Consider the following 21,461-nt stretch of genomic DNA (forward strand, 5'->3'; position numbering starts at 1 on the left):
CCCCGAGTGGGCGTGGCCAGATCTGCTGCTCGGTGCCGTTACTGAGAGGGAAGTTGGTTTACAGTCCGTCTCTAAAGGAAAAAGGAAGATCCAGCCGCACGTTATTACATTCCCACAAATTAAAAAACAACAACAACAAAACGAAATAATGATAATAACAACATGAATTTGTTTGTCTCGAAATCCCTTTATCTTCCGCTCCTCAATTCAATAGTGAAAGTGCAGAATGCGCCGCGTGCAAACGGCCCGTGACATACACGTTTAATAACGAATTTGATAGAAGTGCAAGAAGTTTGATTAAAACGATATTTGATAATAAATAAGTAAAAGAAACGCAGGTGTGACAAACGCCGACGCATCACCCGCAGTCGTTCTTGTACACTGCTCGAGGCTGTGAATTTAAACGATTAACCTTTCATTTATTTTTGTACTTTTTGCTTTTTCTGTAATCATTTCGGCGTTTTTTTCACAGCGACCCTAACTACAGAGTATTAAATGAATGTTAAAAAAAAATATATATATATATATATGTGTGTGTGTGTGTGTGTGTGTGTATATATATATATATATATATATATATATATATATATATATTTTTTTTTTACATGGATATATGTATATATATATACATATATATATATGTATATGTGGGTTTTTTTGCGTTATGTAATTGTTATTATTTCCACTGATGGACCCGTGTGTCCTGGGCTGGAGCACCGTGACCGAGCCCCTCGTGATGACGTCACCGCAGCCGCTCTGCACTTCCTGGTTACTTTCCGGTTACTTTCCGGTTACTTCCTGGTTCACTCTGCCCCGCGGCATGTTGTTGAGGAGGTTCGGTCCCGGACGACACTGGATTGGACCGATTCGTCTTGCGCTCGCCCTTCTGGGGGTTCCCTACGCGGGTGGCCAAGCAGGAACCAGGTGAGGGGGGGGGTGGATTCGTCATCGTCGTCATCTCGACCTTTAAATGATGTCATAGCTTTGGCAGATTGACAGATCAATAACCCACTTGAGAGCTATGGCGGTCTGTACGGCGGTGCTCGAATTACAAGCAGGATCTAGGATCTACGGAGGGGGCATCTAGACCAGGCATTCCCTCCTGGAGCACTGATTCTCAACCTGTTTCACATCAATGACCCTCGGTTTGATACCCATCAGTCCGCAGACACCTGTCTCCGAAGACCCCGAACTGAGAGGGTTTTTTTATTGTTAGATACGACATAAGAGTGAACCTGGGATCAAAACAGTCATCATTGTACGTTCTCTAATGGTGCTAATTTAAATAACGATGACGTTTAACTCAAATCATTGTGCTGGGGGACACCCCCTAGGACCCTTTGAAAGACCCCTGGGGGGTCCATGGTACTTTCTGAGAATCTGACCAAATGAGCTCCTTACTGCGGAATGCAGGGACGGATTGATGTCGAAAGCGGGGTCGAAAATATTCAAAGTTGAGTCTCAAGAGCGAGACTTGACGAGCGTGGCGTCGTCACCCCGATGCAGAGCGATGCAGCGGTCGAACGTGTCTTATTACTGTTCTCCCTACTCCTCCTCCTCCTCCTCTCCCTCCTCCTTCCTCTCCTTTCCCCTCCACAGCTGCAGACTCCCAAGCTCCTGTCCCCGTGGTCAGTCGTTCATTGGCCGCCAGTCCGTCACCGACAGCGTCTGTAAGCCGTACACGACCGCAGCAGGAAGAATGTCATCCTCTACTGCACCGCACGTTAAGTCCAGATGCCCCCAATACCCGGGGTCACAAATCAAGCGCTTCCCAGTGCCCGACGACAGGGTGAGCTGGAGCCAGGAGTGGCCCCAGTACGCGCCAGTCTGCCACACCGATGCAGCAGTGACAAAGCAACCGCCATGGGCAGATCCAGAAATCGGGTGAGAAATGGAAGTCACGTAATGGTAGAGTGACTGAAGTTTGGCCAGCAGTCCAATCTAGTTGAAAGTTTCCTGGTTGAGTGGCCAGGTCACCAGCACTGCCCTATGCGGCGGCATTGTAAACGACACAATATGATTTAGTCGATAGGTTATATCGTAGACAAAAGCTTACATCTTCGGTAAGAGGAAACGTTTTCCCTGTTATTCATGTTGTTTTGATCTATTGTTACGCAGCGCTTTCTCTCCGCGGTTCAACGCTTTGGACAACGCTGTGGACAGGACAAGCTTCGAGGGCAACTATAAGGTGGTGCAGGGAAAGCCCCTGTAAGTCTGCATCCCATACAGAACGCAGATAACACTACAGAAACATAGGACAGATTGTTATACGCGCTATGGTAACAAATTACGGGCGCTACCATAAAAGGATCGCATTCTGACACGTAGGCCTTGGCATGGTGAAATTCATTGTGACTTGTTTTCTGTCTGATGATGCCTGTTCGTTTTGACTGCCATAGCAACCCCCGTGGACGCACTGGGTTGGTTGGGAGAGGTTTGCTGGGACGTTGGGGACCCAATCATGCAGCAGATCCAATAGTTACCAGGTAACGTTGCCACATTGCTACCGGACAGTTAGATACTGTCCAAAAAAAATGTGTTATAAGAGATGGGGAGGGACGTTACATTTTGGATTTGATTGGTATGTTTCTTCAATAGTTTGGTTTCCTAGAGACATTACAATTAGGCTGAACCCTTTTAGATAATGTGCATGCAGAGAAACTGGTCTGAACTTCCAGAGAACCTGCTTGACAACAAAGTTGTGTCAACCATTTAACTTTTTTTTTTTTTTTTTTTTTTTAGGTCAGAAGGTTTTGTTTTCATCAGCCTTTAGTCAGAAGGTTTTGTTTAATCATAGTCGTCATGTCCTGATACATTTATTTTAAAATCATTTTTACGTAAAAGTATTGCACTTTTTCCTGTGCGTACGACGTCTGAAACGTTTAGGTCTATTATTATACTGACTCTGTCTCTGCATTGAGATTCATCACATTCTTTTCTTTAAATAAAAAATACACTATAGGGGACTAAACTGTACAAAATGTTTGGAGCACAAACAATGGACGTGGAAATAGCTTGAAAGCATTCACTTCCATACAGTAATAATTTAGCAGCTTTTCCATTTTTTTTTTCTGGGATATGGCACTGTCCTACAGGTGGAAAGTAGATGCAAAAGGAAAAAAGATTTGTCACCCAGTGTCCAAACGGCCTGTCCTGCAGTTTGTGTCCATCAAGAGGAGGGATTGTGGGGAGTGGGCTATTCCAGGGGTAGGTAGCGCATGTCTTCACTTTCTGAATTTGTATTTTAATAGTATGAGGTGTGGTATCAGGATCTTTCCCCCTCCTTATCGTTTTCTTGGCTACATTAGATAAAATGTTAATGCTTTATCATAATTATTTGCACCTGATTTTCAGTTTCAGTATTTCGAGATCAAAAGGCTGTAAAAATACGCAACATACATATTCACCATATTCACCATGCATGCACCATGCGCACCCAGCCATCCACATGATGTAAAACAAAACATGATTCATCAGACCAGGCCACCTTCTTCCGTTGCTCCATGGTCCAGTTCTAATGCTCACGCTTGGAGACTCTGACCGGTCTGTGGCTACACAGCCCCATACGCAGCAAGCTGTGATGCACTGTGTGTTCCGACACCTTTCTATCATAGCAGCATCAACTTTTTCACCAATTTGTGCTACAGTTGTTCTTCTGTGGGATCGAACCAGACGGGCTGGACTTCACTCCCCAAGCGCATCAGTGAGCCTTGGGCGCCCATGACCCTGTCACCGGTTCACCGGTTGTCCTTCCTTGGATCACTCTTGGTAGGTACTAACCACTGCATACCGGGAACACCCCACAAGACCTGTTGTTTTGGAGATGCTCTGACCCAGTCGTCTAGCCATCACAATTTGGTGCTTGTCAAAGTCACTCAGATCCTTATGGTTGTCCATTTTTCCTGCTTCCAACACATCAACTTCAAGTACTGACTGTTACTCCTAATATATCCCACCCCTTAACAGGTGCCATTGGAACGAGATGAGCAATGTTATTCACTTCACCTGTCAGTGGTTTTAATGTTGTGGCTGATCGGTGTACAGTAACACGCAATACAAGCAAGCCTTTCAATTTTTTTTTATATTAAACATCAAAGACAGACCCATGAAGCGTAAAAAACCCCGCTGCCTTTTATTTCTGTCTACATGTTTGTAGGGTATGGTGGACCCAGGGGAGTTGGTGTCTCTCACTCTGCAGAGAGAGTTCTCTGAGGAAGCTCTGAACTCGCTGTCAGCCTCACCGTCAGAGAGAGCCAACATCCACCAGCGCATCACCAACCTCTTCAACTCACCTGGGTTTCAGGTCTGTTTCTAAGAGATGGACCTCTCTGTCTTTTTTTGAAAGAGGAATACTTTGGTATTATGTATTAAAGCACAAGGGATTTGCACCCAGCATTCCCCTTCTTGGAGATTAAAATGAGCTCTCTTCCTTTAGTGAATCCAGACATAGTCCACTGCCGTGCATGCTCTGATTTTACGCAGCTATTCCTCATTTAGCAAGCAGGGCAGGTGAGGTGTGCGGTGTTTGGACAAAGCCTCCTCCAAATTTGCTCCTGTCACTGCCATTAGTTCTTTGTAGAAGTTGTATCGGCCACAAAAGTAAACTTAAATCAAGTATGTCTCTATGTCTCCCTGTTTTCAATCTGCTACACGTTTGTATGGCTCCTATTTTTAGAAAGGTAACAGACTGGTCTTAACTTCAGAATTGTGTGTTCTACGTCATGCGTGTCAAATAAAAAAATCCTATTCAAATGTCTCGGTTTCATTTTCATTCCAACTTCAGCGTTTGGTGCATTTTCTATCTTGGTGCCTTTCTCATGCAGATCTATAAGGGCTACGTGGACGACCCCCGGAACACTGACAATGCCTGGATGGAGACTGTTGCTGTTAATTTCCATGATGAAACAGGTATTGTACCACATTGTGCTGTTTTTTATTTTTTACCAATCAATACAAAAATCGAGATGCAATCTTTCAGGGTTAGCAATACAGCAATGGAAATATTGTTATATATCGATTGTATATCCATAGGGACAAACGAATGCTGTTTCTGTTGCAATAAAAAACATCCTTGCGTTACAGCCAGATTGGTGTTTATATGCCCATTTTTCAACTGCAACACATGAACCGATTTTATTAACTGAAGCTTTAATTTAACTTTGAAATAACGTCACATTTTCACTGTAAGCTAACGTTTATTGTGTGGGTGTTGCCAAATAATGAACTAAATGGACCTTTTTAAACCTGAAATTGACATTTTCAATACCAATTTATTTTCTGTTACTGTATTCACTGATAAGTGGGAACATGTAGAGTTATTATCCAAATTCCTGCAATCTAATATCATGGTGTAAGGGTTCTGTGTAGTGGATTTGTGGCGTAAAATGTCCCTGTTTTTACCCCATAGGCACCAGTGTGAGCGAGCTCCCGTTGCAGGCAGGAGATGATGCAGGACAAGTGCACTGGGTGGATGTCGACTCGTCCTTCCCCCTCTATGCAAGCCATTCCCATTTCCTGGAGATGGTTGCCAAGGAGAGGCATGCCAACTGGTAACCAAGGACAAGGCACTAAAATCTATTGGAAGGAAAAGATGAAGGAACAATCGGAGCCATATGCAAATCTGTCAGTATATGAGATATAAACATTTATAAACATGCATAATAAACGTCAACTCAACAAATTATCGCATTATATCTCCATGTAATAGTATAATCACCCCATTATCATTAATCATAACTGAAGTATAATATGCAGATCCTCACTCTGTCACATTCTCCTTATTTCCTCATGTCTGATATACAGTATATTCTGTAACAAAAGCCAGTATTTTTGCATTTCCAGACTTTAGACTGGAAAAGCAATCTTAAAAAATGATTTTGTGGAATATTTCTCACAACACACTGTGGAAGCTGAAGGCGAGGCCGTGAATTGAAGTGCAGCCGAGACTTAATTTAACATTGATACCTCAACAAACACCCTCTGATCTTTGCTCTGCTCTGACCGTGGAATAGCAAACGATCACATAAAATGAAAGTTATGCGTGGAACTACCCTTCTATGAATTCTGTATGACCACCAGAGGCGGTGCATAATTATTTATACTATCCTCCTAGTGGTTGTGCAGGTCAGGTGTGTACCGTGTTTAAGAACAAAGTCTGTCTATGTCAACTGAAAACATTTCAGTTTTGTCTTGCATTTGAGTAGAGCACCTGGTGTGTGTGTGTGTGTGTGTGTGTGTGTGTGTGTGTGTGTGTGTGTGTGTGTGTGTGTGTGTGTGTGTGTGTGTGTGTGTGTGTGCTTTCATTTTCTTACTGTTTTAATGTCGTATTGATGTAAAGCACATTGAGTTGCTCTGTCCATGAAATGTGCAAAATAAACATTGATTGATTGATTGGTGTGTGACCGGGATGGACCGGTGTCATCCTGTTTCGCTCTGAGTAACCCGAGAAGCTCTAGCGCGTATCCAAAATTCATAGAACCATAGTTACACGCCTAGAGGTAGTGCATAAGCGGCATTCTTCTTCCCTCACTACGGTTATGCGTTGAGCTGTGCAGCAAGCTAAACACTCACCCCAAAAGTAACCAAGACAGGAGCTGCCTTCGGGGCAGGGCGTCTCCCGGGTCTGTGGCCCGCAGGTGTAGGACACGCTGGACGGACAGGGCGGGTCACCATCGCTCGCGCAATTGTTTCCACAACTCACTTAGAGAGCCTCTGTGTCGACAGGGCTAGACCTTTTCTAGGCCCTCCGTGGCAAATAAAAATCAGACGGGCAGAATGCAGCTGTCGCTTGAACGGGTAATTTCAGTGATCGGAGTGGACAAAGCAGTTGTGCTTTGTGGTCCTCATTGCCCTGCATATGTGTGGGGTTGTTTGCCGCCGGTTCAATTGCCTGGATGACATGGGGGGGGGGGGCATGGCTGGCTAATAGAGAGTGCATGGAGCTCGCTCACTCTCTTTGCTGTGATTATGGCTAAAATAAATGCTGTCTTGGCTGACATCCATTTTAGTTCTAACTGTTCCAAGAGCTCAAATGTAGGTCTGCAGAGGGCTTGTTATACAGAGGGCAAATCCCATGAGTGTGCTTTTGGTGTTTGCAGGGGTCTTTTCCGCTGCGCCAGATTCAGAAAACGGGTCACCAGACTGTGTGACCCAATAGTCTGGTTCCCAACAGTTGCGCGATGGGCTGAAATGGCAGCCACAGTTGAGGCTGAGCATTTTTTGTCAAGCAGTGATTGCAAGAAGCACGGCATAATAGGCACTGAGCACTGCTCTGGCACCTCCTTATGTTGACTGCGCCACTGCGTAAAAAGTTTCCACCTGGTGGCATACTGCAACATACTGGAAGCTGCTCAAGAATTTAAAATAGTTTCCACTACCGAATCACCACATTCTCTTAGAAGTGGCTCCGACCTCTCAGAGGCCAAGACCGTAATTGCAGGCACTCCGGACTCAGATGTCAAATGTGTTCTCCCTGTTGTGAAAGGTGGTCCTGCCTCCTGGGGAGGCACCATGGCACCCCATTGACGAGCTTGTGCAGGACAGGAAACCAGATTATTTCTGACCGAGTGGGCTGGTTGTCTCCTGCAGGAGAACCAAATAGCAGAATGTGTTGTCGCCTCTGAGGTCCACTTCGGCTTTGCCGTACCTCTTCCAAATAGTTTGTACCACCTCTGGGTAGAGTCTCCACTCCCCTGGTAGTCCCTCCTTCTTGTGGGACAAGAAGCCTGCTACCTTGTTTTGAGTTCCTGCAATGTATACAGCCCTGGGGCTTGCAAAGTGTATGGAGAGGTGCTGTGTCGCCTGCCACACGCCAGTTGCATATTCAGGACCCTCCGGCACAGAGACACAGAGGATGGAGTTGAGAAACAAACACAAGTTTATTGTAGAGAGTGGGCTAGATGGAACAAGCCCTGGAGCAGATGGACAGCATGTCATGACAAGGGCTTCTCCCCTGTGTGTGTGTGTGTGTGTGTGTGTGTGTGTGTGTGTGTTTGTGTGGGGGGGTTTACCTGTTGCTCGTTAGACCAATCAAGGAGCAACAGGTATGCAGCCACTCTGATCTGGGGCCCCAGTTACTTAGACCCAGGACAGGTGTGGCTACTCAAACCACACCATCCCCACACCACAATGTGGAAGACCACTGAAGGGCAGAAAGTGGTTCAATTCCAGCTGTACTGCCCACAGCTGTAGCAGTCTAGTTCTAGCACTGCTCTGTTCTGTGGGCTCCAAGACCCCCCTACTGTCCTTTACTGTCCTGTAAGTGCCACTTTGGATCCAAGTGGAGCTCATTTATGCATTTCTGGAGGGGGCACAAAGACAGTAGCCCCAAAGGCACCACTGCTGAGGCTGCTGCCAACCGCCTGCAAGTCTTAGCAGGAAGCCATACCGTACGGTGTAGCCTTGCTAAAAGTGTGGGAGGCGGCATTGTGGCTTGGGAAAGCAAGCGTCAGGCCGCAATGGCTCTCCTGGAGAGACAATAATTGCTGCCATCGATGGCTCTAAAGTAGGCATAGAATTCCTGCACTGAGAGTCAGATAGACCTGCCCTCAGGTGCTCCATAGCAAGGCATGGGGGACATTCATTGTGGCGATCTTCAGCCAGCGTTGGGACCATGCAGGCCCTGCAGACATGCGACCCAGGCATTGTCATCTTGTCTTTATTTTGGGTACCGGCAAGAATGGTTACAATGTGAGGCAAAGGCACTCCTGCTGAAAAAAATATTTATCCAATCTTGAAATGAAAGCAGAGCAGAAACACTCTAGCTGTGTGTACTGTAAGATTCGGTATATCAACTTTAGATGGAGCGATGGGCAAAAATGTTCCAGCTCCACAATTTGGCTTGAGGGTGCCAACTAATGAAAGGTAGGGCCGGCAAAGCACTTCTGCAGTTTTGTTACAAATCTCACTGGAGATAACGATTGAATTACAATGGTGCTAGGAGCGAGGGCACTCCTGCAACCGAGGAGAGAAAACGCCCCAGCTCTTGTTGCAATACAGTAAACATATTAGTATGTTAGTAGCAGTTAGTAGTATTCAGCAACAACTGAATTTTTTGTCTTAAAGTGGTTACCGTAAATATAAAGTTACTTAAAGCAATGTCAGGAGCGCAGACACTCCAGCCACTGTTGTGATTTTAATGAAAGAAACACATTTTGAAAGCCTTCAAACTATTGAAATTTTATTAAATAACTGTATAAAACTGTACAGTGAAGTATTTGGGCAGCGTCATTTTAAACAAATAGGCAGTACAGGAAGAATGATAATGGCAATGATAATGGGAAACCTCTCTCACTGCTCTGCCTGACTGTCGTTTTATGACAGACTTGAAAAAACCTGAACCTATCCCTTTTACAGACTGTTATAGCTGCTGCTACCGGTAGTGAGCCAATCATACGTCGCATTGAATCCAAAAACGCTTTGCCATGATTGGCTGGCTTGTAGCTGCTGCTGTAGTGACGCTTGCTGTGATATGCATGTGAGCAAAACCATAAAAAATAGTCATTTATTTCTAGGAATGATGAAATAGAACCAAAATGTGTTCACATCACATATAACCTATGTAATATTACATTTAACCTATCCTTTAACATTGTTGTAGCTGCTGCTGTGGTAGTGAGCCAATCACACGTCGCATTCAATCGAAAAATGCTTGCCTTGACGCCAGCAAAACCATACAAATAGTCTTTTTTTTTTTTTTTTCCCTCTGAAGAATGAAATAGAGCCACAATTTGTTCATACTACAAAGAACAAATAGGCAACGGAAATGGAGAAAATTGCACTCGTTTTGTTGAAATATGATCTTCACACTTGAGAAAAAATAGAAAGGTAAGCTTAAACTAACATGGCGCCGACTGAAACTAACAGCGGAGCAACGCAGCTGCAGTTCCATACAAGTAGAGACCAGTTGAAAACCCTCCCTGAAAGTAGATGCCATGTCGGATACAGAAGCAGATCTATTAAAATGATTTCACTGGACAGGTATGCACATAGGAAGTTATGGTATCGAAAGTTGCGTAATGAACTAAAATACAGAGTGCAGGCCTTTTTGCTCATTCAGACCAAAGTCCTCTTTTCCATTTCCAGGATAGACCGTGTTATTTCATAAAGACATTTTAAAAATGGATGTATATACGTGGGGGAACAGGAGAATAATCCGGTGATGACGACGACAATTATAAAAAAATCCTTTACGTTTATTGTCATAAAAAGTAAATAGAAAATTGTTCATGAAAGAAATACTTACGATATTGGAAACTAGCCCACAAATTTAAATGAAAAACCGCGCTTCGGGACATTTAGTTTGCAAACAGATAAAAAGACCTGAGCAATGAAATATCTCCTCGGCAGAGTTAATAACCTTCATAGCTTGGATGTCAGGGCACAGGGCGGGGGGTTGTGGTGTTTGACCTGCTTTAACACATGGGTCGCCATGATTAAAAAATGAAAACGTCTCCCACCAGCACTTTCTAGCACTGGCACCGACCTCCTTTTAACCTGTCAAGTATTCTTGCAGCGGTGAGGGGCGTGTTCTATATCCCCCTCACAAACCCAAACCATTAAAAATAAATAAATAAAAATGCTTATTTTGCACTTAACAGAGTTGATTGACTTGGATCGACTAAATTCGACCTCGTCGGTAGAATCTGATGGGGACGCACATTCTGAGACGAGCTCATCGATATCTTTGGCTCCACAGCTGGGGTTGATTTTCCATCTTCATCTCTGACTAACAGGATTTGGGCTCAGCTTATGAAAGACAGGCAGACCAAACGATTTCCCGCATCACGCAGCCCCTCGCAAGCACGTGAACACAATGTTTTAAAACCAGGTGAAAGAAGTATTTCCTTTTTTTGTTTTATACCTTGATTATGAGCTGCATCTGTTAAAATTGTTATGTATAACCTAAAAATTAATGAAAGGTGCTATACAAGATTTTCATGCATTGATATTTCTTTGCATCTGTGTCACCAAGTTACATACTGTGTAATACCGCTTGCAACTGCAAGAAGTTATAAATTAAATGACAAAATTCACACTTTCCTCACAAAATCTTTGGATTCAATTTTTATATTTTTGTCTTCTGTATTTATTTTGTATATTTGCCATCATTCTCATCTGTAACATCCATTAGTCTGATTTTGGTTAATGATCAAGTCTCTGTATTATTTATATTTCAATGTGAAAAGGGGATTACAGTTCTTTTACGTGGCCAAAAATAAATAAATAAATAAATAAAAACAAATGACTCTGCAAAATACTTGGTGCCTCAAACCCCTTTGGCATTGAAAGGCTTTTTGCAAAGCATCGCTATGCTTTCCACTGGTTAAAATTTTGGATGGCCAGCGCACATGCACGGAATGGTCGTTTAATATTTAATATTGTGTGAAGAACACTCGCATAAGAAAAACGTGCATGTAATTATTTCCTTCGAGTACAGTAACCTCTACTGTCATTCTTTTTGGTTCATTATGAAGCACATTTTGGGTTGTTTGTGTTGTAATCCCTAATTCGGTGGCCCCCACTTCCAAGCTACTTTTCTGTTGGAAACTGAATCATGAAACATGAATACAGGCAGTGAATGTTTTTAAATGTTTGTTTGTCAAGCTTGTGCATTCCTCAATCAACAAAGCGTATATTAACGTAAGATCGATATCTGGAGATCGATGTTAGACGTGTTTTCAAATAAAAAACGTATGCAAAGGGAGGTTTGTCCAACGTGAGTGGCGCACGTCGTAAAGATGCTGCGATGTCAGGTCTGTTATCTCGGCAAACTCGGGCCAGATGGATCCACCCTGATATTACCACTTGGATTTCCCACTGAAGTGGCCGCCCTTTTGTGCTTCTCCGAGTGGGAGCTTGGATATTTCCTATGAAATACCACTTGACTGGACATCATATAAATCAATAAATAAATATGCCTATGAAATGGATTGTGAAGGAAATACATGTAAATATAAATTAGTAAATATGGTTCAGTAAATAAATAAATAGTCCCTTTTAAATAAAGAAAAAACCCCGATTCATTTATTGAAATAGATTTACTCATTTATATATTTATATTTACATTCATCCATATATCTATGTATTTATTGCCTCTTATATTTCAGGATTTATTTCAGAGACGTTTATTTATTCATTTATTTATTTAAGTATGTTTATTTTTTTAATATAGACCTAATATATTTTAATGCAGCATTATATTAATATGACCAATAATGAGCAACAGTCTTAATGCGGCTGGGCTGGGGGTGTGGCTGGGACTACATTAAGCCGCCAGCCGGGGGACTACATTACCCAGAAGCCCTTGCAACAGCCCCTGCCATGTTGGCTACGTGGCCGACCCACGTCGCGGTGTTTTAACGGACCGGGGCGATTCAAATCACGCGCAGCCGCCTGGTCTCCCCCTGGACGCGGTGCCCACCGGACCGGCTCACGGCGAACGCTTGCACCGAGCGACCCCACTAGCGTCGGTAGAATCCCCGAAGACGCAGCTCCAACCATGTCGGGAAAGATCAAGAGCCGGAGTGCCGCCAACGCCGACTCGGTGCCCGGCAGCGTGTCCTGCGACGAGCGGATCCTGCGGGACTGCCACCAGCTCTACACCGACACCGACAGCGGTGAGTTCCCCGGGGAGGGCGACCGGGACGACGGCCGCGGCGTTACCGGCGTTTCCAGGGGCTAGTCCGGGTGTTGGGATGCTTAGCGTGGGCTCGGGTTTAGCGGACCCGGGAAACCCGCTGACGTAATTAACAGGTGGCCTCTGCTTCTACGACATCATAATACAATAATACTTACAGTATTAACCCTTGTATTACGTTCAAATGTTTAAATAATACTTACAGTATTAACCCTTGTATTACGTTCAAATGTTTAAATAATACTTACAGTATTAACCCTTGTATTACGTTCAAATGTTTAAATAATACTTACAGTATTAACCCTTGTATTACGTTCAAATGTTTAAATAATACTTACAGTATTAACCCTTGTATTACGTTCAAATGTTTAAATAATACTTACAGTATTAACCCTTGTATTACGTTCAAATGTTTAAATAATACTTACAGTATTAACCCTTGTATTACGTTCAATATTTAAATAATACTTACAGTATTAACCCTTGTATTACGTTCAAATGTTTAAATAATACTTACAGTATTAACCCTTGTATTACGTTCAATATTTAAATAATACTTACAGTATTAACCCTTGTATTACGTTCCAGTGTTTAAATAATACTTACAGTATTAACCCTTGTATTACGTTCAAATGTTTAAATAATACTTACAGTATTAACCCTTGTATTACGTTCAAATGTTTAAATAATACTTACAGTATTAACCCTTGTATTACGTTCAAATGTTTAAATAATACTTGCAGTATTAACCCTTGTATTACGTTCAAATGTTTAAATAATACTTACAGTATTAACCCTTGTATTACGTTCAAGTGTTTACATTTACATTACATTTAGTCATTTAGCAGACGCTTTTATCCAAAGCGACTTACAATTATTCAAACACCGATGGACGCAGCCATCAGGAGCAATGAGGGGTTAAGTGTCTTGCTCAAGGACACTACAGCATGATAGCAGGAGGAGCCTGGGATCGAACCAGCAACCATTAGATTACTAGACGACCAGCTCTACCTCCTGAGCTACCGTCCCCGCCCCGTTTAAATAATACTTACAGTATTAACCCTTGTATTACGTTCCAGTGTTTAAATAATACTTACAGTATTAACCCTAGTATTGCGTTCCACTGTTTAAATAATACTTACAGTATTAACCCTAGTATTGCGTTCCACTGTTTAAATAATACTTACAGTATTAACCCTAGTATTGCGTTCCACTGTTTGAATAATACTTACAGTATTAACCCTTGTACTAGTTCCAGTGTTTAAATAATGAACTCTGTTTGCGCCTGGAGTGGTCGGTGCTATGAGAGTCACCTCAACATTGTGAGATATCCATATTTAACCTATTGGGGGAAAAAAAAAATATATATATATATAATTTAAAATGACCTCCGTGTCACTGTCATTACAAACTGACCTGATATTTCAGTTTGTTTGTTTTTATCCACGTGTGAGAGAGAGAGAGAGTGAGAGTGAGTGTGAGTGAGTATCCATGGCATCTGACATGAAGGACACTGTCATGGTGACGCCTCACACCCTGTTTCCACCTCACCTCTGTCCCGCCCCAAACACACACACACACACACACACACAGAGTACTCGCCCGAAATACTTTATTGACCCAGGGGGGCATGATTTGTCCCAGGATCCCTCCTAAAATGTGTTGAACTGTGTCCTCCAGGGCTCATCGCCGTGGCTCAGTCTGTGGGCGTGACGCTGCTCCCTCCCAGGAAGAAGATCACTGTGATGCTGATGGGGAACCACTCCGCTGGCAAGAGCTCCTTCATCAACTGGTGATCTCCATTGTTCCACGCTCATCTCTCTTGTTTATTATGTTTTTTTTTTTGTTTTGTTGTTTTTCTTTTTTCAATCACGCATCAGCCTCACAAGACATTAGTGCTCAGCAAATTATGTGATGGAATAAGAAGATGAATTATGTTTTATTCAAGCTCTGCAGACGACATCACAGTCCTTGTGTCAAGTGTGTACTGAGTAGTGTCATTGTCTTCCTTATAAACATAATGGCAGTGATTGTGATGACTCCAAATTTATTATATATATTTTTAACTGAGCGTGAATAATTACAGGCTTTGAAATGAGTGCAACATGCAATGTTGTATCTATAAACGGGGTTCTTAGCAGGCCGACGAGGAGCTTGAATTTCAAGTAGCGTAATAACTTGAAAAATGTTCAGCCCATTTTGTGCTGAAGTGCTTGAAAAGTACTTGAAAACCAGTGGTTTACCCCTTGGTTTTGTCATTCAAATCATAACGTAATAAATAAACTCCACAATTGCTTTTACGACATAGATTATGCAATGGAAATGTACGTTTAATCCAGCATGGTTGGAAATAAGAAACCTGTTTAATATGTGTTGTATTTTAATAGTAGATGACAATGATGAGTGATTAGTAGATGTACTCTATATACAATAGATTTGCTAATATAAATAATAGACAATGAGACTAGGATTATATTAAATGAATAAAGATCACATTGAAAATTGATTTTATTGGTTTTGCGGGAAGCCCTTGAAAATGGGGGGGGGGGAATAGTGTTTTTTAAAAAGTTGAATTTAGTTTTGCAATGCCAGAATGAACCCTGTATAATATAATTGTAAAATTGCACACTAGATAGCAAGCAATAACTTTAGCTGTTTAACTATACAAAGGTAGAACATTAATTTCAGAAGGCATCTGACAAAGACTACCCAGATGAAACCTTCCTGTGCCAGTACAAGTATTTAATATCGTTCTGCTTGTGGCGATTAGCATTCCACCATATTTTTGTTTCTATGGAGGATCTTTATTTATTAATTTTTCTCTCTAGCCTCTTAGCGCGCCGGTATGTGATTCTGTTCCTGGCTGTTAATGGATCCTAAGTAGGAAATCTGCAGTGTGCGCCGAGCTGTTGCGATATCAGATATCATTGGATGGACAATGTTTTGTTGGTACGAAAGCACAGAAAAGCCCCAGGATGACCTCAAACCAAATGGTGCGGAGGCCGTGGTGGAGAGAAAGGATGAGGGTTTGAAATGAACCCCTACCTGGATAACTCCAGCATGTCATGACACATTAAAGACAAACTGTCAAAAACACTTGCCAGTGCTGGTACCGGGCTAGTTGGTTGTCCAATAGATCACAAAGCTGAAAACAACAACATAAATGTGTCTCATCAATTTTACATTATCATTGCAGCGCTCTATCTGCCGACAGCGAGGGTTATTGTATGTACACGGTGTACAAAGATATATTCTCATATTCTATGCTGTTATCTCACTGTTTTATTATATATCCTATGACAGACTTTATTTTGCACTTACACTGCCGCAACCGAATTTCCGCCCGTGGAATGAAGCCAAAGGTGTTTTCCTCAGGTATGTTGAGGAGCACATCCAGCGCACGGGCGTCGCCATTGAGACCCAGGGCTTCAGCTTCGTGACGAGCGGACGCAAGAGGGAGTCTCTCACAGTCAGTACCGTCCCCCTCAAAGATATTCCACTTACAAGATAATTTTGGCTTTTATACTTGTCATGAATTGTAATGCCGTCTGCTGCAAAGTCTTGAAAGATTAATTATTCATTTATTTATTTATTTTATTTTATTTTTTCTCTCCGAGATTCCAAAAGGTGTGCTTGAAATTTGAATAAAATGCCCGAAAATAAGATGGGAAAACAAATATAAATTTGTTGATCTGAGTTGTCAAGTAATAAATGACGATGATGATCTCGCATAGTAAGGTTTCCAGACACATCATTATCAAGTCCACCTTTTTAATTTAGTTTCCATAGTGGTGACAGTAGTTCCTGATGTAATGTTTTTTTTTTTTTGTTTTGTTTTGTTTTTAGGGAAATGCCACCCTCCATCTATATCCCCACTTCAAACCTTTGCAGGAGTTCAAAGGTGAGACTCTGATCTTGAATCGCAGTTGCTCTGTGTAATCACTTTATAATAAATATCACATTGTATTTTGTTTCCCCTCATTCTTGTTGTGCCGATCCCCAACGTTTGATTGTGGTCAAACAAAGGGGTTTGTAAAATGACTGACCGTAAAAAATATGATGTAGGCAACTTCCCAAATGGCTGTTGCAGATTAACTAAATCTCTGAACTTAGTACAATGACCATTTGTCCCTTGTGTTTTTTGCCCGCCCACCCCCAATCCTTGCTCTCGTGTGCAGGAGTGTCAGAGTACCTGGGCACGGAGATCTGCACGTCCCGACAGAAGCGCTTCAGCCTGGTGACCTTCGTGGACTCGCCGGGCTTGGTGGACGGAGACATGAAGTATCCCTTCGACGTAGACCAGGCCATTATGTGGCTAGGTCGGTGGCCGTCAATTTCTTTAATTAATCTATTTATTTAATTATTTATTATTATTATTTTTTTTTTTATTTTTTTTTACTTTTATATAGTTTGTGACTTAAGTCTTTCTCTCTATTATGTAGCGACAAATTGGTGCTTTTATTCCCCAATTTAATGTGTAAATCTGCATTTTATGTATACAAACTGAGGCTGCACAGTGTAAATTGTGGCAGCTTAAAAGGACATGGCAACTCCAATTGGTACACTAGAGCTGAAAGAGGTTAAAAACTGACAAATAAACAGGATAAAATGGTGACCGGTAGTAAAAGTTCATGAAGCCAAGCGCTCCATTTTTTTTTTCCATACAGAACATATTTTGACTCTGGATATTCAGCCTGACATTGTTTCTTAATACGTGAGCCTGTCCTTGCTTAGTATTAATTTTTTCATTTATTTATTTATTTACTTTTAACGTTTTTACATGTATCCAAAGCTTTTTGACAAAACATGGTAATGTTAACTGATCTTCTGCTCCCTTCCTTTGTCCTCAGGTGAGTTGTGCGACCTGATCCTGGTCTTCTTTGACCCCATGGGCCAGGCTTTGTGCAAGCGCACCCTCAACATCGTGGAGAGTCTGAATGAGAAGCACGGCGACCGGCTTCGTTTCTACCTCAGCAAAGCTGACGAGGCCGGCGGAGAATCCGACAGACAGGTGCGCACCGCCAGAAGTGTGTGTGTGTGTGTGTGTGTGTGTGTGTGTGTGTGTGTGTGTGTGTGTGTGTGTGTGTGTGTGTGTGTGTGTGTGTGTGTGTGTGTGTGTGTGTGTGTGTGTGTGTGTGTGTGCGCTTTCATTTTCATACTGTTTTAATGTCGTATTGATGTAAAGCACATTGAGTTATGCACATTGAAAGCGCTGGAAAAGTGCTTGACTTTCTCTCAATTTTACTTGTGCGAACCCACTCGACATACTTTAGAAACGTTAAAGAGGTAATTTAATTATAACACAGGATTTTTATTTAGTTTTTCTCTCTTTTTCTTTCTTTGCCTAAAATGTGATGGAAAATGATGCTTGTCTGAGAAGAGATGCTCCACGGCTGCTGGTCGATCTAAGTACCCACTGTGAGAATAATAAACTAAAATAGAGGAAGTGAGACCTCAGGCCCGGTGTGTGGGCTCGCTGAAAACATTATGTCAAGTGTTCCTTCCTGTGCATTTGAATAATGTAAGAGTGGTGTTGACATAAGTAAATGGACACTTTAATAAAACTTTAATCCAACATTATTCTATGAGGCTTAATGCATTATACCACACAAAAAAAGGATGTCATCAAGCAGTACTGAAATCCTCGTTGAGTTGAGATTTAATGTTTCATGTACATATTGATGATTCATTACAATTATAGTTTATAAAATGAACAGTTATGCAGCAACTTGAATAACTATTCATTGTGCGGGTGAGTGATGGATTAAGCCACACTTGTAGATGTAGCCACTGGAAAGGAAACAGTTTTGAGGAGATGGAGTTCTAAAAATGTAAGTTGTTCTGAGACATGTGATTGGCTGTTTCAGAGGGTGATGATGCAAATTGTCCAGGAGCTTTGCAAGCGGCCAGGGCTCAACAAATGTGGCTTTGATATGCCAACCATCTATGTTCCTAATCCCAACAAGGTGAGTTTTGTACTTAAACTCAACTCTAGCCTAAGGATGAATTAATGAGGCCCAAAACAAAGTACAATTGAAGTACTAGTATTCTTTTCTTATTCATACTTAAAATATATTATGTATGTTTATTCATTCAGCGACATTGTTCTCCTGTCTCCACCAGCCCAGTCGCTGTGTTAACCAGATTGAGGAAGTGTGCCGTACCATTGAGAAAACCATCAATCAAACGGTCCAGAACACACTGAACTCTGTGGAGAAGGACTGTGAGCTCATCACCGAAGCCATCGAGGAGACGCTGGAGAACGACAGGTAGACTGAGGAAACACACTTTCCTCAAATCACCGACTGCAGACCAACTTGCAACGTGTTAAAATTTCACCATACACTATTGACATGTAAAAATAAAATCTTTTTTTTTTTTTTTTTAACCATGTTCTTTAAATTAAAAAAAAAAGTAATTGCACGTGTTAATCTCTGAAACCAGCTCCGTGAGTACCGATGCATGTACTTTTAACAATACTGCAATTCTGGTCTACCCTATAAACACTGATTTTAATGACGGTGTGTTTGTTTTGCAGTGAATTATTCAATGACTGCTTTGTTTAAACAAAACACTAACATTTAACTCTCCCAGTTTAAAAAAGTGGACCATGTAATAGTCGCAAAGTTTCAGTGAAAATAAAAACCATAACCTATACTATATAGTGACTTTACTCACTTGGTTTGAGTGGGGAATCCAACGCAAATTTTTATTATTTTTATTTTTTTGCTGCAAATAGTGCACGAGCACGGTTACAGTCCTGTTTCTTCTTCCAGGCACACTGGTGGTGAGAACCGGCGTGCGCGCTGTAAGGGCTGCTTCCTGGCTCTGCTGGGCTTCAGCGTCCCCCTGGCCCTGATGGCCTTACTGGTACTGGGCAGCCTCTCCAGGGAACTGCTGGAGATCACCCTGGGACCAGAGGGCACGGAGGCTCTCTCACACTACCTGGTGAGTGTCCGCAAGTGCAACCTCCTCGGTGATGTCATATTTTTCTATTAACGTGTTTCCCCTCTTCCCAGATTCCTGTGGTGCGGATATTTGAGTCCCTGTCGGTAGAGATTCAGCTGTACAGCTGCGGAGGCCTGGTCCTCCTCTCCTTCCTCCTGCTCATCCTCGCGCGCTTCTCCTTCAGGTAAGAGCAACTCTGGAGATTGAAGGGTTGCCTTAAGCCTTCTTATAGCGCTTGAACCTTGGTATTCTATCCAAGAGTTTTTTTAGGAAAATATATTTGTGATGCATATGATGAGCTTTTGGGAGAATTGACACCGTGATTTACAGGACTCGACAGACGCTGTCAGGACGGCAGAAAAGGCAACTGCAGGAAAAGCTAGACTACATTCAGGAGGTGGTCAAGACCAAAAAGGTGTGTTTGCATAAACATTTGCGTTTGTTACACGAAATAAAACATAAATGTGACCTATGATTCAGTGACCAAATAATTAACATGGCAATAATAATAACAATTATGTGTTAATCCTCTGGGTGTATGCAAAATCCCTGGGAAGAGTTCAAGAATTCATGTGAAAGCATATTCAGACCCATTGATCCTCCAGTGGTAATGGCGCCGACATAAAATTCCAAATGTTATACAACTTCAGTCGACTGATACGTGCAGCGGGTGCTTGCACAGAATACGCATACCCATGCAGAGACGAGTGGTGAGAATTGAACGTTAGACAGATATTATGCAATGAGCCACGAGAGCCATGAGCCTTTTTCCAGAACAGGAAATGGGCTGAGATGCTTTCTGAAATTCGCAGTTAAATGCTGAATCATCCAGAGAGGGTTGGGCTCTACAGGATCCCTTTTATTTATTTATATATATATATTATCCCTTATGTTAATTTCTGCATCTCTTTGTTTTTGTTTATTTTTTTCACTCCAGAAAAAGCTGTATGACGAATATCTACGCCAGAGTGTGACGGATCAAGACATGGACCTGTAAACAAGTCTTTCTAGGACCAACCACATAGTTTTGCATAAATTTAAATCAAGCATTGACATGTCACTCTTACCTCCAGGCGACAGACTAGATGCAAGTGTGTAGATCCCAGCACATGGATGTAAATCATGGATTAAATGTCAGTAATACTGTCGGCTCATGTTAAGTCCTCACGTTCGGGTGCTCTTGAAACTGTAATGCCTATTTGCCTTTTTGATTCTGTCACCTTTATACAAACTATAAAGTAGCACTTCCAAAGGATAATCGGAACTATTTTATGACCGATGAGCTTTTGTTACTGTTGAATACTATTTTATGAAATTTTTTTGGTTTGTTTTTCTTTCAAAGAGCATTTATATAATTATTCCTGTGCCTGTGTCAGAGGAATTCAGGATCAACCACTTAATTATATATTTAAAATAATGCAAACTATTTATATTATTACAGATGTTGTATTTTGGTTAAATGGCATATAGCACTGGCGTTCTCGAGTCACTTTTACATTTTACACACATTCTTCTAAAGACCTCCAATATTTAATACTCTACACACGTTCTATTAAAGGGGATTGTTCGTCAATAGGAAGTGACAGTCAAGTTAAAATCTGCTCCTGACACAGAAACGTCTGTCAATTGAAATGTTTCAAATCTGTGTAATTGTCAACATTTTGTGAAGATCCTTGACTACGTAAAGCCGTTTGTTGGTACAGACTTTGGTACTTGATTTCCCTTCATTGTAGCCGTGTTTCATAAAAATGTATTGGAAATAAATATTGTTGTCGAGCGTGGGAAGGTAAAGGCGGGCGTGGCTGGTTTCCTTTTACTGTGTGGTGGCAGCCGAGCTCCACTGGACGCAGAGGGGCTGAGACGAGGACCCTTTATC

The 21,461-nt window shown here is 42.0% G+C and overlaps 2 protein-coding genes across 3 annotated transcripts; both read left to right on the top strand.

Moving 5' to 3' along the window:
• Nucleotides 1-812: 812 nt before the first annotated feature.
• nudt9 (nudix (nucleoside diphosphate linked moiety X)-type motif 9) lies at nt 813-6,267 on the top strand. Of its 2 annotated transcripts, none has more exons than XM_080009903.1 (8): nt 813-924; nt 1,600-1,884; nt 2,119-2,208; nt 2,400-2,486; nt 3,096-3,207; nt 4,157-4,303; nt 4,824-4,908; nt 5,408-6,267. In XM_080009903.1, the coding sequence occupies exons 1-8, from the start codon at nt 821-823 to the stop codon at nt 5,551-5,553; spliced, it is 1,056 nt and encodes a 351-aa protein (XP_079866029.1). In that variant the 5' UTR covers nt 813-820; the 3' UTR covers nt 5,554-6,267. The 2 variants fall into 2 exon arrangements, with proteins under 2 accessions (XP_079866029.1, XP_079866030.1); XM_080009904.1 differs by lacking the exon at nt 813-924 and adding an exon at nt 1,135-1,258.
• A 6,102-nt stretch (nt 6,268-12,369) lies between these two features.
• On the top strand, nt 12,370-21,362 carry LOC307237054 (uncharacterized protein). Its single transcript, XM_080009667.1, has 12 exons — nt 12,370-12,617; nt 14,318-14,429; nt 16,013-16,106; nt 16,484-16,538; nt 16,816-16,956; nt 17,488-17,648; nt 18,505-18,603; nt 18,761-18,906; nt 19,414-19,585; nt 19,657-19,769; nt 19,916-20,000; nt 20,523-21,362. The coding sequence occupies exons 1-12, from the start codon at nt 12,500-12,502 to the stop codon at nt 20,580-20,582; spliced, it is 1,356 nt and encodes a 451-aa protein (XP_079865793.1). The 5' UTR covers nt 12,370-12,499; the 3' UTR covers nt 20,583-21,362.
• Nucleotides 21,363-21,461: the final 99 nt, after the last annotated feature.

The sequence above is a fragment of the Zeus faber genome, assembly GCF_960531495.2.
Source record: "Zeus faber genome assembly, chromosome: 11".
NCBI classification, from domain to species: Eukaryota; Metazoa; Chordata; class Actinopteri; order Zeiformes; family Zeidae; genus Zeus; species Zeus faber.